Source organism: Talpa occidentalis, unplaced genomic scaffold (assembly GCF_014898055.3).
Source record: "Talpa occidentalis isolate TD23 unplaced genomic scaffold, MPIMG_talOcc4v2.1 talOcc4.8, whole genome shotgun sequence".
NCBI lineage: Eukaryota > Metazoa > Chordata > Mammalia > Eulipotyphla > Talpidae > Talpa > Talpa occidentalis.
Genome location: NW_023605194.1, coordinates 106533402 through 106555074, shown reverse-complemented (window position 1 = coordinate 106555074; position 21673 = coordinate 106533402). Strand labels below are relative to the sequence as shown.

The following is a 21673-nucleotide window of genomic DNA, read 5'->3' as shown; positions in this document are numbered from 1 at the left end:
TATTTTGGGAAAAATCCTCCCTAAATTCTTCTAATTCTGATTGAAATTTTTTTCATCTCTCCTATTTTCCTATGCTGACATCTAGGAAATACTTCTCCAAGACCTCTAAAAGGGGGAAAATGCCACCGATTTAAAATTACACTGTCTTTCTTTATAAAGTAGTTTTAATTATATCTTGGGAATCTTTGGACTAATTCAGACTGTTTTCCTCCTTTACATCATATAAATGAGTTATAACTCATTCCATGGTTTTTAATTCGAAGTGATTATTTACAACTTTCGTTAAATACCAAATGATTAATTGCGAATAACTGTGATCATTTAAATATGTTTCAATATTTTAAAATCTCATTTTTAAAAACAAATTATGCTTGCCCTTAAAACTTGGTTTCACTAATGAATTCAGTTAATGTTGTGAGGCAAGGCACCAGCTCATAAACCCAGCAATATTCCTGAATATAATCCATGCCTTATAAGTATGCTACTGCCTAAGTTTCCTCCTGACAAATAGTGCTATGATATTTGAAAACTTATTTATACTTACGGCCACCATTAAATTAAAACAAACCAACCAAAAAAACCAGCCATGTTCCAGTAGCAGGGCAAGAACTTCTTTGCTTTTCTCAAAATTATAATTGTTAGATACCTTAATAATTATGGTACATTTAAAAATATATACATGATTAAATCTGACATTAAAAGTTATACACAATATGCTGTAATAAACACATACCACATAATCCTGCTCTTGTATCAAGAATTAGTTCTAATTTTCTTTGGGTGGTGTTATTTCATGGGTAATCTTAAATATCTTTTTTTCAACTATCTATAATAAGGAAATTTTAAATCAGAAATAAAAGTCACTATATTGAAATCCCCCAGAAACGTTAGGCACCATTTGAAAACCACTGTTGTATCTGACAGATTTCAAATTCTGAGAGCAGGGGATTGGTTCCTATCAAAGTCACTGTCTCAGTGTGTGCTCAAGTCCAGCTTTGCACTTCTGCAAAGCCTTTGGAAGAGTATTAATCAGGGATTTCCTCTTCAATATTCCTCATGTAACTGGAAACTCTCTACATCTACTTTTTCTAGCTCTGAAATCCCTGAACTTGACTTTTGATGTGTCTGGATAAGCATGGTTATTCTGCTTGTATTGTCCCTGCAGATATCTTTTTATTCATTTATTTTGGAATGATTTCTTATATCCTAATTTCAAAATAATTCCCCAGTTTCCCCCTATATTTTCAAAAGACATATTTTTCCAATACCATACTCCTGTCGGAATTACTGAACATTCTCTACAGAGATTTCTTGTCTTTTTTCAGAACCTGGAATGCTTCTTCTGTCCTGAAATCAGAATCAGTCTCTGTGCTCTTTCAGCCAGCTTCTGGGCTGTAGTTTTGATGCCTATAACACACTGGACAGCATCTTCTGATTCTCTTCCTGCATTGGTGGCGCGCCACAATCATGAAAGAGCCTGTGAAACCAGGTTATAAAAGAGCCCCACACCCTTCTTCCTGCACAGATGCTATCTCTATTCTCATCCCCTGCTCTCTTGAAGGGTATTTCAACAAATCCACCTTTTCCGGGGTCTTGGGTTCCCAGAGTAAACAACAGGACACACCAGAAGCATTTGTTCCTGCTGACAGAGTGGGTCCAGTGGCCCCTGCACCATCAATCTTGTCCTGAGATGGAAGTTCCTTTGCACTCAAGGCAGGAGAAATAGTAGAGGGTTTTTTCATCAGAACACATAGTTGGCAAAGACTGTGCCTGGTCTCGTGGGTCATTACAATGATGAACTATTCTTTCTAGAGAGCCTCATCCACACTTGAAGATTTTATGGCCTAAAATTCATTCAGTAATGATAATTTTCAAGCGAAAGAACTTTCTCAAGCACAGAGTTGACTTTACAGATCTAGAATTCTGTATGTGTGACTTCAGCCTAATCATAAAGCTTGTGGTCTGTTTCTCATCTCCCCTTCCTTCAGACCCAATGAGTCAACTGTGGTATTTGTTACCAAACAGCAGAGAATGTTGTGACCTCCTCTGTGAACTGTGCAGAAATGTATTTTCCTCATCATCATCATGTGAGATACAAAGACAATTATGATTTTGTACTTTTCCCAATGGTTTATTCTAATTTCCTTTCCTTGTTTTTCTAAAGTATAGGAGTTGCTTTGCGGACTGCTTAACACCAAAATGTAATAATATTTAATATTTTAATAGAGCTTTACAAAGCTCATTATATCACTTAATGAAGGATACGTATTTCTACCCATCATCCTCTCACTCCCCTTTACAGCCTTTTAGAGTAGAAGCCAGTAATTGTCCAGGTATCATTTAACAGAGTTAAAACTTAGTCTCTGCACTTTACTCAGCTGGACAATGCTGGGAGACATAAAATAGATAAGAAAGGGAAACCAACGGAGTTGCCATGGGAACCTGCACATGGGTCCACATGACCAATAAGGGTGTATCAAAAATTCTGAGGAAGACGGAAAGAGGGCAAACAGAACAGACAGGACACCCCCTGTGCGGAAGGCCCACCGAAACCTGATGTCCCAGAAGATAGCAGCCAGCAGAGACAGACTTCCCAGTCATGAAAGAACCTGTGAAAACAGGTTATAAAAGAGCCCCAAACCCTTCTTCCTGCACCGATGCTATCTCTTATCTCATCCCCTGTTATCTGGTAGAGTATTTCAACAAATCCACCTTTTCTGTTTGCCACTCTGTCTCTGATGAATTCTTTTACCCTATGCCTCCCGCCTCACCCCAATATTAGGTCACAATAGTAACTTTCTCCGGTAACTTTTCCTCCACAGACATTTGGGGTTGGTTTTCCTATTCAACTATAATATGTTAGGGTGCTATCATTTTCTTTGGGCTTTTTAAACTGGGTTTTAATAAAAAATTATTACCAAGTACTTTGAAAATATGTGATGACTAAATTTTAATTCAGCTTGCAGGAAAAATGTCATTAAACTGATATTGGCTGGAGATATTAGCAGAGAAAATTCACTAGATGAGTAGATGGGTCAGCATGTATAGTAAGCATGTTAATATAACAATGTAAAACTATTATGAACTTGAACCAAAAATTTGGTTCAAAGACTTTAAGAACTAGTTTTTTTTTTAACAAACCTTAAAGATAATATATGAGAAATTTAAACAGTATAGGGAAATTATATTGAAATAATAAAAAAAGATGTATGCGAGTGTGTGTATACACACAAACTTTTTGGCTATGATTTATAAACAAATATAGTAAAACACTTTAAAAAAATTTTCCCCTAAATTTCAGATTAACAAAGTCTTATGGCAATTATCTTAAAATTATGTCACTAATTGGGTATTTTAAATAAAAACTGATAATTGAACTAAACCCATTTCCAAAAATACTAAAGGTTTTTATGTATTTTAATAACTTCCTCATTACTAGTGTCATTTAAAAGACAATGCCATTACACTGGTACATGGCAGATTATTTTATGATGAAATGCAATGAACTGACATAATTTGTTTTATAGGGATTTTAAAAATATTGAACATCACATTAAATAGGTATATTGGACTTCTGAAATTGGCTTGTAATAAAGATTTTTTTTATCAGTAGTAAAAAAATTTAGACATCAGCTGAGTATTCAAAATTAGCACATAGATTGGTTTTCAGCCCAAGACAAACTATAAATGACCACTTACCAAATTCCTAGTTCTGTCAACATTGAGTTTTCCAGCTACTGTATTGCAAGTGTTTCCAATAGGTTTTTCAGTAGGGAGAGGTGGTGGGCTTTGTGGATCCTCATGTAAACCTGGAAGAGTGGCAGTAATTCATCAATGATTTCTAGTATTTAAGGATTCCAGAGGTTGAAATGATTTCAGCTTGGTTCCATAGGAAAATGACTAATCATAAAAGATCCATGCAAAGAATGGAAAGCTACACAAATTAGAAAGAATTCCCACCAAATCTCAGAAAATCACTGGGCTAGCAGATATCAGTTAATTTTACTGAATGTTTTACAGAGCAAAAATAATACTAAATAATTACATCAGTAGCAAGCATTACTGAGAACCTTTTATGTGGCAGGCATTAAATTAAGGCACTTTAGTCATTTCATTTCCTCAGCTGCAACAGCCAGATTTCAAGTACTTAACAGCCACATGTGGCTGGAAACTACTATGTTGAACAGCATAGCTATGAGACATTTCCATCTTTGCAGTAAGTCCTATTCAACAGCATTTACTAGATAATCTCCTACCCTTTTTACAGAGAAGAAACTGAAGCTCAGAAGAAAATTAATGAGCTATATAAGGTCTTAATGCTATTAATTGTCAAATCCAGGATTTTGAACCCAAAAGTCTATCTGTGCTCACTATAATAAAGCACTGCTTCTTAATGGGAGGTGTACCCAGGCCTCCCATTCCAGAGTATTAAATGGGTTTTCTAATTCATTAGCTTCAGATTAATGGGCTTAACGGCCCTCAATTTAACAAACAGTATCTTTATATCCAATCTACATCGTTAACTCGATGACAATGCAACCCGACTTACTTAAAGAAAAAAAAAAAAAAAAAAAGCAAAGATGACCAGATTTAATTAGTGACAGCTAATTAAAATCTGTGCAAAAACACTTGGAGAGAGGATGATTATATGCTAAGACACACTGTTTTAGGCATTTAGAGGAGATAGGAACTCTTCCCACTCTTTCAAATGAACACACTCCTTCCATTTCACATGAAAAACCTATAACAAGATGATGATTTATCAAGTTCCTGTTTTATCCACAGACAGGAAAACACTCTCAAAAGGAGAAAAATACCCAAGCCAGCTACTAGGGAAACAATGATTTAGACACAGGCAGGCCATCTTAGTGAGGGGCAGGGTTGCCTTAGGAATTAAGACACACACAGAACACTCCAACTCAGTCACCATCATTAAGATTTTCCTCTATGTGGCACTTTTCCTTATTATTACAAGGAAATAATAAATCAGTTAGGAAATAATATTGTCATGACAAATATTTAAGGGTACGGAGTAGCAGGAATATGAAAGTTGAGGAGAGAGTTTACAGGCAGGCGGGAAGGAACATGGGGATTATCTGGTGTGAAAAGGGATTATCTCCTATTTCAGATAATGTGGAGGTTTCAAAAAGAAAAGTGTCACTAGGCAAAAAGATCTGAAGGAGTCGTGAGCGGGGGAGCCATGCAAATGTCTGGGCAAAGAACATCCCAGTCAGAAGAAACATGTGCCAGGTGGAAAGTGTTGACAGGTTCAAAGAAGAGCAATGAGTTTTATGGTGCAAAACAAAGCTGTTCCTTTCTGTCCCCATTCATTCCAAGTTCTTCAGATGCCAAAAGTTTTACAATTTTTTTTTCCTGTAGCATATATGCACTGCTTAATAATTATAATAATAAAATTCTAGAGAACTTATTTTTGATATACATGAAATAATTCTCCAGAAACATTTGGGACTTCGTATCTCTCACATCCAGCAAATAGAATTCAACTTTCTAAAGTTCCTAGAGCTTTGTTAAGATAATAAATACAAGTGCTCCCTCAATGTATCCTTCTCAGGATTTCAGGACCATGAATCCAATTTATAAGGTTGCTGAAAAGGGCAAACCTAGTAGGTCTGAAGCTAGGCCTGCTTTTACAAGGTTGGTTTTACTGGCACCAGGGAACTTGGACTTCAGGAAGGTTTCCATCATTCATCAAACAGATAAAATGAAAAAAATGTGGCTTTTGCTGAACATCTGCTTTCCTTCTAGGAATCTGGAATTTTGGTACATGCCAAAACTGCTAATGGTGCCTATGTGCCAGCCCCCAATAAAAACCCTGGGCACTGAGTTCCTTTGACAGACAACATGTATTATCAAAATTGGAAGAAGGTGGGGGAGTTAAGAACATCCTGCATGGCATTATTTATAATAGGTAAAACCTGGAAACAACCCAAATGCCCAAAAATAGATGACTGGATAAAGAAGATGTGGTATATATACGCAATGGAATACTATTCAACAATCAAAAAAGATAAACACATGCAATTCGCAGCAGCATGGACGGAGCTAGAAGAAACTATGCTCAGTGAAGTAAGTCAGAAGGAAAAAGAATAATATTGGATGGTTTCACTTACAGCAGGAATATAGGGGAATCAAACAAGACATCAGGGCAAAAAAATAAAACAGTACAAAACACAACACACCACACAACAGACAGACAATTATAAACCAGAGACATCCTGCAGGATGGAATCAGAGGGAGGGAGAAGAGGAATCAGAGGGAGGGAGGAGCACAGGGGACTGCAGTGATAATGGAGAGGAAAGCAAACATTGTTTAAAAATGAACAATGAGGTCCTTCCGGGTGGCGCAGGCAGTTGAGCACAGTGCTGTGAAGCTGTCTGCAGCCTCTGCAGTGCCGGTTCAATCCCAGCCAGCCGGCGAGGGCCCCACATGGCGCGGCAGACCTCTCCTGTCTCGCCCGCTGCTCCCCTCAGCAGCGTATTTCATCAGTCTGCCTGTTCCCTACTCTGTCTCTGGTGAATCCTCTCACCCTCCTGCACATCTGGCCTGCACCCCAGTTCGTGTATAAATAAATATATCTTGAAAAAAAAAAAAAAAACCTGGAATACATTTAGCAAGGAAATACCACCAGGCAAATAACCCAGTGAGCTGTCATTTCACGGATTTGGGGTTTATACAATTCTGTCAAAAGAAATATGCCACCAGTTCTTTATCTAGCATGTCCATATAACCTCCTAAGCAAGAACCCCCCAGAATTGGGTGACCTTGACTTTTCCCCCTCATTCTTTATAGCAACTCAGTTCAATTATCTTGCTACTTGGCTTAGAGCCACTCATTAATGACAAAACTATCCACAAGAGACAAAAACCAAGATGGCTCTTTAGGTAGTATTTTCCAGAGAAGCCCAATCCCTAAACTAAAGGGATTATCATGGCATTCCAGAGAATACCTGCAAAATAATCCTGCAGTGCCTTAAGGGAAGGACCAGGACACTAGCTCTGCTGTTTGGAAGCATGGAGCAGTTAAAATCTCCTGTTAGAGAAAGGTGTCTCCAGGCTCTGCAGAGGCACTGGATAAAATGAAATGGAAGCAGAGGCTCATGTAGAAAGCTGTGTGATCACACTGACAATACCCAGAACTGCTCTGGAGCCCACGGTACAGGCATGCACACGCATACACACACTCACACATGCTCCTGAATAATATCTGGGGTTTAAAGTAAGTAGTTCTTACAACGATACCACATTTGTTTCTGAAGTACTTATCAAAGCTCATACAAAATTTCATTGACTGTACCATTAATAAAACAACTAAGGAAATATATCAAAATGTAGTGTTACATTAGTTAAAAAAAATTGTAATATTTGGTTATTGCTCTTGATGCAATTCACACATAACTGTCTTTAGATTATGTTGATTGGATGAATGTACTCCTAATATACAAATACAACATATACAGTTGAATTACCTGCGGTCATTTATTTGCTATCAGTTTCAAATATTTTGCCATAGGTCTTACCCAGAGGCTCTAATCTAGGATACTCCAACTGCTCTGAGTTTCAGTCTCCCTTGATTCTCTCTATCTCAAGACAATGTTAGAAGGAAATAAAATCCAAATTTATTGTACTAATTGTCCAAAAAGTTGTGAAAAAACAACTTGCTTTTAAATGTCCTTGACTATGAGTAATAATACATGGCTGATTACACACAAATTCAAAAGCAGACACTGACAAATTAGCATACATTTCTCTCAGGCTTTTGGAGAAGCAAATAAAGAAGGCATAAGTGCTTACATTTTCCTGGTTTGGCTGGAATTCGAATCACAGTGGGCTTCCTGGTGGGTGCTGGTTGAACTGCTCGTTCTTTTGTTGGTTCTGTTTTTGTGGGAAGCTGAAAGGGATCTAATGAAAAACAGAGTTTATTTTGCATGTTTTAGTTAACACGGATTCAAACAAAAAACCTCATTCATAATTAAAGAGTCATATTTTTCAAGCCCCAGGGAAAACTATTCATGGATAAACAAAATCTCAGTTTGCAGAGACAAAAACAAAGTCAGAGCTCATGAAAGGGAATAGCTTGGCGCTCTGTAAATAATTCATATGGCTTTTCTTCCCTTCTGATGAGCAAGACCCAGGACAATCTTGAATTATGCAGAAGCTGTCTTTGATGGGAGTGCCATCATTTCATAAGTATCTGCTTGAAAATGAGGGGCAACTAAAACAAGGAGACAATCTTTCCTCTATTATGAAGACTCCTTGGTCCCCCTGGAAAGGACTCTTCTCTCCCACAGCCCTGAGCACTCACCCACACAACTCACCAAGGACCCTCATCCTACCCAATATGGTGGCCAGAGCACAGAGCAGGTAGCCAGAGTCATAGATTTAGAAGTTCAGTAAAACATGAAAAACATTTTATCCTGGAAATAAAATATGTCTCTTCAAATATTTAATTCTGAGGCAAGGATATATGACTTGCCAGCTTAACTGTGTCATTTAAAATGCACAGTAAAGGGCCTCCACAGGCGGCACAGCAGTTGAGCGCTGGGCTGTGAAGCTGCGCGCAGCCTCTGCAGCGCCGGTTTGATCCCCAGCTGCCGGTGAGGTGAGGGTCCCACATGGTGCGCAGACCTCCCCTGCCGTGCCCACTGCTCCCCTCAGCAGTGTATTTCATCAGTCTGCCTGCTCTGTTCCCCGCTATGGCTCTGGTGAATTCTCTCACCCTCCCGTGCTTCTGACTGTACCCAGTGCTTGTATAAATAAATAAAGAAATCTTTTTTTAAAATAAAATGCACAGTACATGCTTAGAGAAAGTATTTTAAACAAAAGCAAACCACCACTTTTATTTTTTAAAAATAGTTTTTTCCTTTAATGTAAATGCCCTTTTCAGTAGTTTAGGAAAATGTCCATAAATTTTTTGAAAGATAAGCAATCTAAAAATAGATTAGCAAACATAAAATAAAATGTTGTATAATGGATATTCAACACAGCCCACAGGATCTCATGAGGCTGCCTCTGCTTTAATTCAACAAGAGTCTGAATGCGGATATACTGTAATTCTGCACCTGTTCTACGGATCTTGCCTGTAGGGAGACTCTCCGGTAAAACAATGCATTCCATAACTCCTGTGATAAATAGCATCCATGTTCTGCCTGTTATGAGCTGCAGTTCAATAAGCACCTTTTGCTGACCAACCTCTTTCAGGATATATGAAGAGCTGAACTCTGGCTAAGAAGCCCCCTCAGCTTCCTAATCCTCCTCCTCCTTCCACCCAGCTCTCTGGCAACCGACCAAAGGCTTCCCTTGCTAACCTGCCACCAGCTCACGTGTGTGTGTCTATCATGTGCCACTAGGTGGGGAGATATGATGGTAAAGTACAATCTGACTTAAAGTTTATTACCTGCCACCTAAGAGGGACTCTCAGAGGGCATGCAAGGTAAAACAACTGTTATTAGATTACTGAGAATAAAAACCAAATGACCCCTCTCGGAAACTTGTCTATTAGCTCACAAGTGAGGTAACTCTTACTAAGTTTAAAAAAAAAAAAAAAAAAAAAAAAAAAAGGCAGCAACTCAAGATGATCAAAACAATAAGAAATTTATAAAAAAGGCTGTTGGAATAATATTACTTCCACCGTAACCCATGCCACAACAATAAAAACAAAGCTCCTTCTTGTAGGTGTAAACAAATGCTTTAATTTGTTACTTTGCTGCAGCATTATCTTTCATTTCAAAAATAATATTTATTGCAAAATGGAAAACTAAGAAATACATGATAGAAAATATCCTATAGTCTTGTCCCTCTGGTAATGACTTTTCTACAGTTTGGTGTATCTGTCTACAGATCTTTTTATTATACAGGTATTATGAAAACCAGGATTATTGTATATGCACTTCGTTATCATCTGCTCCTTCACTCCTGTTCAGGGGCCACTCCAATCAAACACCCCTACAGGTGCTGGGAATACTTCAGTGAAGAGAGCAAAGAACCTGCCGCATGGCACTTACATTCCAGCAGGGAGAGGAAGACAATAAAAATAAGTGCAAGAGACAGTGATTCATGTGGTATATTAGAAGGCGAGAAGTACACTCAGCGAGTAAGAGCGGACAAGGTGAGGGACTTCAGGTGTGGGCAAGGGAGCAGGCTGCAGCAGGAACAGGGGCTGGGGAGAAGGCCCTGATGATATTGTTTGTCTTGCCAATAACTAGATTTAATATTCTAATAGTTGTTCCAGTTTGAACAATATACATCTGGTCTTTAGGAAACAGCAGTGCCAATGGATAAAAAGGGTTAGGTCCACTTGTGTTAGAACGCAGGATTGCAAATATTATCCAAATCTGGAGTCCCTGAGTGCAGTCTTCTATTCTAAGACTAGCTAAAATGAAAGATTCTGAAATCTTGGCATCTATTCAAACACAGAAATAGTGTATCTGTACTTTGTATATTTTCCTTCTTTATCTCTCTCTCCCTGCCATTGCCCTGGCTGTCTCCTGGGTCCTTGCTGGAACCCCATGACCTCCTAGGAGTCACAGGGCTTCCTGCTGTCTAAGGCCCTGGCTGCTGCAGAGACTTGCTTGTTCTGGGACTTGAACTCTCTCCCTTACGCCCCAAAATAAAAAACCCTGGCTCTTATACCCACTTCTCTTAGGGGTCTGTCTTCTGCTGGGAAAAAAGACCAAAATTCAAGAAGAGGATTAAGGCTGATGCCTCACGTGCATATCGGCCTTAACAGCTGCTTTGGGTACCTATCACCTGTCGGTTATTAGTACAGGTTTTCACTTGATGTTTTGAGTGGGTGTGAAGGGAAAGAAAATCTTGAGCATGGAGTGGCCTCCATTGTTTCCTAAGACATTGTGTTCTTGGCTAGTATTCCACCTACTTGCTCTCTCACACATTCCAGGAGTGAAGGCATGAACAAGGAGGGCAAGGAAAGGAGAAAAGAAACCAACTATGCCCTTGAAGGGCTGCGCACACGGGGTATCCAAAATGTGCTTGCAGCTGAAGGATGGCTTCAGAGAACCCGCCCCAAATGCTGCACCTGTCGAGGGGTAGGTGTCCTCCATCATATTAGAGGGCCCAGTCACTTTTGTCAAACCTGAAGGACTTGAATTGTAGAAGATACATTATACAGAGCATTCAAAGTGTCCTTCCTACACACTTTTTCTCTGCTTTGGTTTTTATTTTCAGTATCATTAGCTGCTCTTTAATAACTGGCACTCAGGTCATGGGTAACTTATTCTACAATGCATGTCTCTGGGAATAAAAATTGTCCTTAATATGGTGAAACCAGGAAGCCTTAGTATCCCAGCACCAAGGCCTGGCAGGCAGGGGAGGGCTGGTCAACACCTGCCCCGGCTGTGCGCAGTGAGTCAGAGGATGGCCCGTGTGCCTCTCCGTTTGCATGCTGGCTGGGGCCTGAGCCAGGCCTGCAGATTAGATAGGAGGACAAACAGCATCACTTCATTGGAAGGGTGGGACAGAGGCCTGGTTTGAAGAGGCTATACAGTATGAAGTTACTTTCTATGTCTTCACATGAGAGGGACATTCCCCGCCCCCAACATAAATGTAAATGGGCAACATATAAAGAAAGAATGGCACCTCATGTTTGGGAGCCCCAGGCACTGCCAGGGGGGCATATGGAACCACTGGTACTACTAAAAGGCTACAAGTTCATGGGGCCTCCCTGGTGGCGCAGGTGGTTGAATGCAGCCTCTGCAGCGTGGATTAGATTCCTGGCCAGCCAGGAATTCCCACATGGCGTGGCAGACCTCTCCTGTCGCACCTGCTGCTCCCCTCAGTAGTGCTTTCGGTCCATCTGCCTGTTCTGCTCCCTATTCTGTCTCTGGTGAATCCTCTCACCCTCCCGCACATCTAGCCTGTACCCCGGTTCTTGTATAAATTAATCTTTAAAAAAAAATAAATAAAAAGGCTCGAAGTTCAAAACCTTTGACCTCATAGCCCCACTTCTGGAAATTTATTATTTTTTAAAGATTTATTTATTTATGCATACAAGAGCTGGGGTACAAGCCAGAGATGCAGGGGATGAGAAGATTCACCAGAGACAGAGTGGGGAATAGAACAGGCAGACTGACGTAAGTACACTGCAGTTGAGACAGCAGAGGTCTGCTGTGCCAGGTGGGTTGCTCCCTGGCCGGCCAGGGATCGAACTTGTGCTGCAGAGGCTGCGGATTGCTTCATAGTGCGGTGCTTAACCCCTTGCGTGGCCACTAGGGAGGCCCACTTCTGTAAATTTATTCTTCAGAAATAAAAGCATCAGAAGCGAAAAAGTTTAGGAGAACATTGCAACATTTTTTTTTGTAGAGTCAAAAACAAAACAAAAACACAGCAATCAAACCAAATGAAACATCGTAAACGTCTACCAACAGAGGAAATGTGGAATCAACTGGAATACGCCCATACAGGTATAAGGAAATAAGGAGTTACAGGCTGACCCACTGGTTTGAAGAGAACTTCATAAATCTCATTGTTAAACTGAAAAAGGCAGCCTACTGAGTAATGGGTATGGTATGGTAAAAATGTCTGTAAGAAGTAAATGCATGTGTGTGTAAGCTTTGGGCTGATACCTCTGAAAGCATGGAAGGCTTATACACCACATTGTACTGCTCCCCACTGTTTACATGGGGGATTAGGATGAGCTGAAGGGAGATTTTTTTCTTTCTTTTACTACTTGTGTGTTTTGTTTGACTTGTTACAGGAAATACATTACTGCCCAGTTCCCACATGAAAGACCAGCTTTACTACCATATTTCCAAAAATAGCACGTTTGTGTGTTTTAACAAAGCAGTAGCTAAAATACCATGACTACTATCTATAGCTTGCATTTTTCACCTAATAATATCTGGGAGGTTGGTCCACAGTAGGACATAATCGGTGATATGTCTCCTTTTTAATTACTGCGCAAGGCCCACTGTATGGATGTACCATAATTTATGTAAGCAGTCAATTAAAAGTTGTAGCCAACATTTTGTGGATACTCTTAATATGGGGTATAAGAATGGGCCCTTGGGGCTATAGATATTGCTCCTTGATTTGAGCATGAGTTAATGGGCTATTTTCAAGGAAGATGGAAGAGTCACATGCTAATCAGATTCTCAGAGTTCTGTGATCCTAGAAAGGGTTAAGAACTACAGTGTCACAATTTTATCACAGACTATTTGTTCTTTTGCTTTCACAGGAAAAAACACAAAGCACCATCAAAAGAATATCCTATCCAAATCTAAAGAACGTCCCCGGATTTTTCTCTACTTTTATTTGCAGTGTTTATTCTGCCCTCCAAGTCCCTCACACCAACACCTATAATTCTACACCTGCTGTCAAACAAGTAGGCCCCTTTACACCTGTATCCACATGGCCTTGACTGATTGAGAAAACACTGGTGATAATGTAGTTTTCTGCCCATTACCTGTCTCTAATAATATGCTTGTCATCATAATTAGTTTCACCATCCTTGGCTTGTTTTTCTGTCATTTTTTCCCCCTTGAGTTCTGTTACTAGCAAAAAATGGCACTAAACTATTATTCTGGTCTGTGTAATGGGGCTGACAGCAGGAAGCATACTGCTGTTTGTTTTTTTTTTTTTTGACAACTGGGTATGATTTGTAAAGGTGTGAAGAGGAATTGCTAATACTTCTCAGCTCCATTACATTAACCTGGAAGGCATTCTACCCACAAAATGGATCCAATACTAAATTGCCTGTTTTATGAGTTTTCCTGTAATAATTTTTTCTAATCTTTACAATGTTTTCACAGCTTTGGTATTTTCTGATCTCTATTTCCTGAGATTAATGTGGCAGCTTCATTTTATGAAAACTGTTTTATTAGATTTGCTTTATTTTTGAGGGAAGAGAAAGAGAAGGAAAGACAGATTTGTGAAATTCTCTCCTTTCTTCCATGCTCCTCTCCCAGTTCCTAGATAATGCCAGAATGATTAGGTAAGGTTTCAGAAAAGGATCATAATGCTTTATTTGCAGAGACAATACTATTGATGTACTAGCAAAAAGTCAGAAAGTCCCAAACCAATAAGGAAACCCTCTACATGTTCAGGACTTCACAGGAGATCCTGAAGGCCTCTAGAGGGCGTAAGTGGGAAAGCAATTCTGAGAAAATCCCTTCACAGGGATGATGGGGGGTCCAGACAGAAGCAGTGGCTCCAAGTATCAGGACACTGTGGTAATGTGGGCATAAAGGTCTAAGTGGGTCAGTAGCAGAAAGGATGGAAATGGGAGGGAGATTCAAACACGATTCAGAAAGCAAAAGTATCCAGATGGCAAGTTCAGAAGAAGTACTCAGAAGTTGCTAACGAACTGGATTTGAAGGGTAAGAAATAACAATAATGACTACTACTTAATGAGCACTTAGGATATTTCAGACAATGTAATAGGGCTTTCCTGCATAATCACATTTCATCCTCGAAGTATCTCCAAGAGGAGTATTATTATCCTGTCTTGCAGGTGAGGAACCCGAGACACTGTGGGGTTCAGTAAATAGCCCACAGTCACAGAGTCACTTGGCAATTAAGTGGTAGATCATGCCCTACCTGACTCCAAGGCCAAACAACTAGCCACTGTGTGACACAGTGGGAAGACACAAGGAGGGCCTCTAGGTCCCTTCAAGGGAAGGCTGGGTATATGAGGGTACATGAGTGAGCTGCAGAATACAGGAAGAGGAGCAGGTTTAGAAAGATGAAGTAGTCCATCCAGTATAACTCAACCTTCCTGAACAACAGTTAAAGCGCAAACAAATTACACATTTTGCTAAAAGATTACCTCGGTAATTAAATGTTGTGCAATGAAGTGGTAGAAATCAGGAAACAGAAGTCTTAGCATGAAGCATGAGGCTATGTTTACGTTGACTGTATATACTGTTGACCTTTTTTTTTTTAAGATGACTATAATTATCTGCTTGACAACACAAAACAAATCCCTGGCAATTATTAACCAAGTTGCCATCCCCGCAGACTCTAGCAGATTGACTAAGTTTGATCCTGCCTTGGAAAATCTTTTACCACCAGGGCAGTATCATTTCTTCTATTGCAAATGGAGGCCCATGACACCTTGCTAGGGTTACTGTAAGTATTTCATTAGATATGTATGTCTGGCTATGTAGCAGAGGTTGGAACACCACATGTGCTTAATATTTTAACTATTTAGACTATTTTAATAGTCTAACATTTTTCCTTTCACCCTTTATGGACAAGAGGATGCTATATAGCCAGTTACAATGCAATGTGCATGATGATAGTTATTAATGTTTGCTATCATTTAAAATATACCTGTGTTGTGCAGAATTTGGTTCTGAATCACACAGCTTATACCATTTTGATCCATGTTAACCATCTATAAGATGACAGCTAACCTTTTGAAAATACGATTATGCTTCCAGGTTCACAAATTCAACCCAAATTAAATAAAGAGCAGTAAAAAGAATCTCATCAACAACAAGTAGGGCAGCTTAGTTTGACAAATCAAAGATAAGCTTTACCATCACACCCTCCATCTGAACAGGTATGAGGAAAGAAAACACACTCTCTGCCTCTAGGGAAATTTAACTGTCCTGATTCTTGGCAGAAAACTTAGAACTGTTGCATTTTATTTACAAAACTTTGCATTCCCAAGGGAGATGTTCTGTGAAGATTATGGGGAAAAATGTTGCAGCATACAGCTGGATACACACTCCTGCACTGCTCTTGCCACAGTCCTCCCTGGGCCTGGCCCCTCTTCTGGCACAATCAGAGGGGCCAGTTCAATCTGAAGAATCTTTCTGGGCCACTGCATGACTTCCCATCCATGAGAAGTTTCCCCTGCATCTTCCTAGTGCTTCCCTACCAAAGCAAGGGCGCCAGCCTCACATCTAGTTCAGTCCCTCACCTCAGTCTGCTCATGCCCGGCTCCTGTAATAGTAATCCAGGTGTGTGTCCTCTATCACCATCTCTATCTCCCCCATTCTATATTGTCCCTCTCTTCTCTGTGTCTACCTCCTATTCAGCTCCATGTTTCTCAGTCTGTTTCTACACACACATGTATGTGTACACACGCACACAGAAAACTCAATAAACTGATATACTAGAGGGCCTTCCCTGGTGGCACAGCGGTTGAGCGCTGGGCTGCGAAGCTGCCCGCAGCCCCTGCAGCGCCGGTTCGATCCCCGGCCACCGGAGGAGAGTCCCACATGGCGCGCAGACCTCTCCTGCTGCCCGCTGCTCCCCTCAGCAGTGTACTTTGTCAGTCTGCCTGTTCTGTTCCCTGCTCTGGCTCTGGTGAATTCTCTCACCCTCCTGCGCTTCTGACTGTACCCAGTGCTTGTATAAATAAATAAATAAATCTTTACCCCCCCCCCAAAAAAAAAAATTGATATACTAGAAGTGAAAACAGCAAGATCCATTCAAGATACCCTGTGATGAATTTCAATTCCTCTCCACCTCTGACTGTGACTTACCCAGAACCGCCTCTGAACCAGCAGATTCTTTCACCAAGCTTTCAGATGGGGTGGGTAAAACATCATCATCAAAGCTGATGAGGTCAAAGTCTCCAGGAGACTTGGTTTGCAGAACTGGAACCTGGGGGTTGGCCGGGGATCCTTCTCCCAGTGACCTGAATGCTTTGGCTTGTGATGCCACTGAGAGTCGGGGAGGAACAGTGAGCGGTTTCAACAAAACTGCAGGCTGGGTGGGGTTTTCTGAGGAAACTGTTTTCTTGGGCAGCAAAGGCCGAGGAGCGGGGACTGGGGCCTTCTTCTCATCATCCGGGCTCCCAGCCGAGGGGCCTCCTCCCGCAGCCTCGTGGTTAACACTTCGTTTAAGGCCAGGATTTGGTTTCTTTGGCAGTTGAGGTTTGGTTGTTGAACTGGCCCCTGCTTCTTGCACTGAGGAATGTGGGGTAAGCCCTTCCCTGGAGGCCACCTTGTGTCTGTTTTCAGTCCAGGAGTCCCATTCTCCAGATGCTCTGTTAGCAGCTGGTTTGGGAGCCACTGAGGGTTTCCCTGAGGAAACAGGAGGCCTGGCAGGGAGTGAGCGCGGAGCAATTTCTGGTTTCTTCGGCAGCCCCGAGGTTTCTGTATTTGTCTGACCCTCAAATGCTTTGATCCGTGAAACAAGACTATTCTGGCTTGGTTCGGTGTTCATAATGTTTATTACTGCCTGACTGTCCACGCCGTTGGCGCTGTCCAGCAGAGATGGGCGCTGGCTGGGGGAGGGTGCAAGGCTGGATTTCTGGGGATTCTGCTCTTCAATGTGAGTATCTCTGGCTACTGGTCTGAGGTTGCTTTTGGATCTTGGTCTTGGCACTGGACATCTTGTAGCACTGGAATTTTCTGGACAAGGCTGTTCTTCAGAAATATCAAAGACTATTAAAGGCCCCACGTTTGTCAGAAGATCACAGGCTGAGGCGGCCGGGGAAGGCTGAAGAGGCTTGAGAGGTGCCTGTAGTGCTGATGTGACCAAAATGAAGAAGAGAAGTTGCAACATTATAATATAAAAGGAGATACACATAGATTTTAAAAACACATATGTGGAACATCAAAGTATTATGGCATCTTTAATTAGTAAAAAGTAATTCCAAAACCAATGGGGAAATATAGCCAGCTTCCCACAGGGCTGTTCTTGAAGTTGTATTTATTTAGGGAAAAGGTAGCATTATAAAATATTTTAAAATATATTCAATTCCTGATTCTCAGTTGACTTACCACAGGAACCTCTTTTCTCTTGTCAAAATCCCAACATTTCTTGTTTTACTTTTCCAAAGTAACTTTCATCTTTGTTATCCTAATACAATGCTTTTAAAAAGCCGAGCAGGAAAACTATTTTTAAGCATCCCGTCAAGGGTTGCTAAATATAACATCCTTCTCAATGGCAAGAAAGGGCATCAGCAGTAACACCAGCCATGAATTAAAAGGATGATGTTTCGTGAAACAAACTAGGGTGAACCCAAGAGATTGGGCTGTGGCTTGAGAATGATCTATTATAATAATCACAGCGTACCCAAATAAAGAAAGCATGCAGTGATCACACTGACTGGGAAGCAGCACTCAATGAATTATGCACAAATTGCAAATTATTTTAAAGGCTAGAAGCCTACTGATTACGTCCCTAGAACTAGGTCAGAATTAGGGAAGACAAATTACTTGCATTACTTTGAGGCAGATGGCTGTCTATTTCTTCTGAAAAGTCAGTCTGAGTTGCAGAAGTGATAGTGTGCCTTGGAGTGGCAGCAGCATTATTGTTATTTGTAGTATTAACTTGAACTTGGTTGATTTCTTTTATGACTTGTTCATAAGATGGTGGGAGCTACAAAGTAAGAAAAAAAAAAGATTTTAGACTTATCTGGGCAAGAGTCAGCCTGTTAACAGTCTCACTGTTATCTCTGCTGTTCATTTAAAAAATAAAATGCAAAGACATAATGTGACACTATTCACCTCAGCAGGAACAAGTTCATTGGACCTCCATGGGCTTGCTGCAGAAGATGGGGGAAATCCCAGCCCTGGGGGTGGGGCTCCTGGAAACCATGAGGTCGGCCTCAGCGGCTCAGCTGCCACAATGGTGATCTCGGGGCGTCTAATAGACAGAAGACTCAGTGAGGTTTTACAGGTTGATAGGAAACTATTATCTATCTGCAAATGTTCAAAGAGCCAAGAAAATAAATCACCACCCCAAAAAATTACACAAGAACTGCCACAGTCACAGTATCAACCTGTCTGGATGGGCTCTCTCTAGCAACATACCCAGGCAGGCTACGTGGGAGCAAGCAACAGCCATCCTTAATGACTGGCCTCAATAAGATCATAGATTAGAGATATAGCCTGAGCATACTTAACTCTATCTAACTTGTATGAAAGGAGTAAGGACTAAGTAAACCCATACAACTAATCTCTTCATTTCAGGACTCCGCTCTCTAGTTTCAAGGACAAACAAATATATCTGATGGTTACATGGTGAGACAGTGAAGTCAGGATTTGACTTTAATTATGTGTGACTTGAAAGTCAATGTTGTTCATTACTTTACACTATACTGCAAGAAATCTGACAGCAGGAACCATGTCTTATAAAAACCCATCCATTTATCCATCTGTCTACCTGTCGATCAATCTATCTGTTGGTCCTTCTTCCAGTGAGTCCTTTCACTCCTCTTTCTTAACAGACATTACCCAGTCTGCCTGCCTGTTTTCCTTTCTTTATGCCCTCATTTCATTTTCTATCTTGTCTTCTATCCCTTTATCTCTGCAACATTAACTAAGTAGCTAGGAAGTACAAAGCATTTCTTTAAAGCAGTTCTAACAACGCTTTACAAACAGTAATTGCTTAATTAACATTTTTTAATTGATTTAAGAGTTATTACTATCAAAACAACCTTTAAGGCTTGTACTGCTTCACCTCTCAAGAAAAATGTTCCTCATTCAAACTTAAAGATTAATTCAGGAAATATAGTACATATATTACATCTACAATAGCATACTATATATTATGTATATAATATATATAATTATAAAGAGAAATATTTAACCTGCTGGTGGCATGTTTTTATTTCATTAACAGCACAGTTATACCCTATTACAAACATAATCATACCTCCTATCTCGATGAAGCTCACTCTGAATAGAAGGTCGAGAAGCTGTAGAAGAAAGAATAAACTGATATAGACAAAGTAGTATATTCAATAAAGGGCTAAATTTTTACTGGGCATACTGTGGGAAAAAGTTAGCTTACACTTGGCATCATATAGAATGCATGGATTTTAACATTATCAGTAGAAAAGTAAATGAAAATGATCTCTTTATATGGTGTAAATTATTGTCATGTATTTGATTTACATTAAGAAAATATAGATTTAAAAAACTCCCCAAAGCATATTCTGTGGCTTTGAAAATAATCTGAAGAATGAACAGAAAAGACAGCAATGAATAGAAATTGCATGGTAAGAGCATTATGATGATGACATGAAGTAACAACGGACAGAAAATTTTTTTTAAGCATCTATTCTAACCCATATAACTATACTTTTGTAACATTTGTATGTAACTCTACTATAAACAGAGTGGAAATGGTCAATTTTCATCTATTTTCTAACTTTCCTGAAGTTTTACCACCTTTATATTGTCTTATTACTTAAATTGATAAATAATAATAAATACAAGAAATGTTCAAATCACTTTTATAAACATATTTCTGGCACATATTATTTATATGAAGCACTCACCTATCCCTTGAATCTCAAACTCAGAAACTTAAATTTTTTCCACATTTTATTTAAAATTAAGTCTTAATCAGACGATATGAAAAAACATGGTCACACATGGGGTCAAATATTGCATATATGTGTAACAGAGAACATATTCCTATTTTTAAGGAGCATATCCTAAGAATACCTGTTTCCAAAAAAAAAAAAAAAAAAAAAAATCTTCAACTACCCTACTGTCAAGATTTGTGCACAGAGGGCAAATTGTTTCAGGTATCAATTATTTCTCCTAGTTGCCTTCAGATCTCTCTAACACAGCACTCCACTTCCAGTTCAGTGATTTGAAAGGTTCAAGGCATGATCTTCTCCTTCTTCCTTCTATTAACTCCTGGTTCTCTCTGAACAAGGAGATCTCTGCGCTGGGGAGGCAGAGATGGAGGTGGGAGAGGGATGAAATTTAGGTTGGAATTGGAGCTGTGACAGCTGAACCGACCCTGGGTTGGCAAAGCAACCCAGTATTTTATATTCATTATGATCAATTGGTCTGATCGACTGTTGCATTTTTATCGAGCTAAACCAAGCTGAGGTGCATTTTGTCAATTGAAATAAAGGAGAAGAGACAGGCTAGTAGAGCTTTGCATGGCGTGTCTGATTGGTAAGAATGGGTTCATCACGTCAGGGGCTCACTGATAAGCCACAACCACATCACCACCACCATGAAAGGCCCGATCAGCAGACACAGCACTTTTAAAAAACATCATGTTACTTATTGTCATGAACATACCTCTTCCACGGGGCATTTTGCTGTGCACTATTCATGAGTGCTAAGGGAAAAAAAGAAGGGGTTATGGAGAAGAAAGGGAGATGAAAGAATGAACCCAGTGTCTATGCTCTAGAGGGAACTAGGAAGCCAGACTGTCTTGCCATGCCGTTGTTTTCCCCACTCTGCACACTTCAACAGAAAAGCCGAGGAACCCTAGTTTCACGGTAAAGAAGTACATCACTGCAAAGATATAACTGTACAGACCAGAACATCCACACATAAAATGGTAAAAAACAGTAACAAAAAACCTACCTATCCTTATTAACAACGGTGCAAAAAAACCTAAAAAACATTTTTGCAAAATCAACATGCTTCTTCAATAGGGATCAATTTTAAAGCATGAATAATAATTAATAGGTAATTCGATAGTTTACAATCACTTGCTGCTGATGCTTCATGGAGGTAGTCAGGAACAGCACTCCTGCAGTGGAGTGGTATTCCCACTCTGGATACTGCAGAATGAGTGGAAAAAAGGGTAGAAGTGTGGGATCCCCGGCTCCCCTTGTTCTTGGGGCTATTGTCTTGGTGCCCAGAGTTCCTGCTGGTCAAGCTAAAAGTCCTGTTATGAGGAACATACTGGGAAACCAGTATCTGCTGAAAACAGCTCACAGACACTATGGCCAGATTAGCAAGATCGGCTAGAATTCCTT

General features: G+C 40.1%; 1 protein-coding gene across 11 annotated transcripts in view; it reads right to left on the bottom strand.

The window, feature by feature from the left end:
- Positions 1 to 21673, bottom strand: part of SH3D19 (SH3 domain containing 19) — a 135951-nt gene that overhangs the window by 27741 nt on the left and 86537 nt on the right. For 10 of the 11 annotated variants that reach the window (XR_008550041.1, XR_008550040.1, XM_054690484.1 and 7 more), the window contains exons 4-9: positions 19594 to 19636; positions 18444 to 18582; positions 18153 to 18315; positions 16470 to 17459; positions 7813 to 7920; positions 3700 to 3809 (exon numbers count right to left, since the gene is read on the bottom strand). Coding sequence is in view for 9 of the 11 variants with exons in the window: in XM_054690485.1 (XP_054546460.1) it covers positions 3700 to 3809; positions 7813 to 7920; positions 16470 to 17459; positions 18153 to 18315; positions 18444 to 18582; positions 19594 to 19636 (1553 nt within the window). In the remaining 2 variants the exon portion in view is untranslated. The remainder of the gene's footprint in view (positions 1 to 3699; positions 3810 to 7812; positions 7921 to 16469; positions 17460 to 18152; positions 18316 to 18443; positions 18583 to 19593; positions 19637 to 21673) is intronic. The other variant, XM_054690479.1, reaches the window with a different exon arrangement.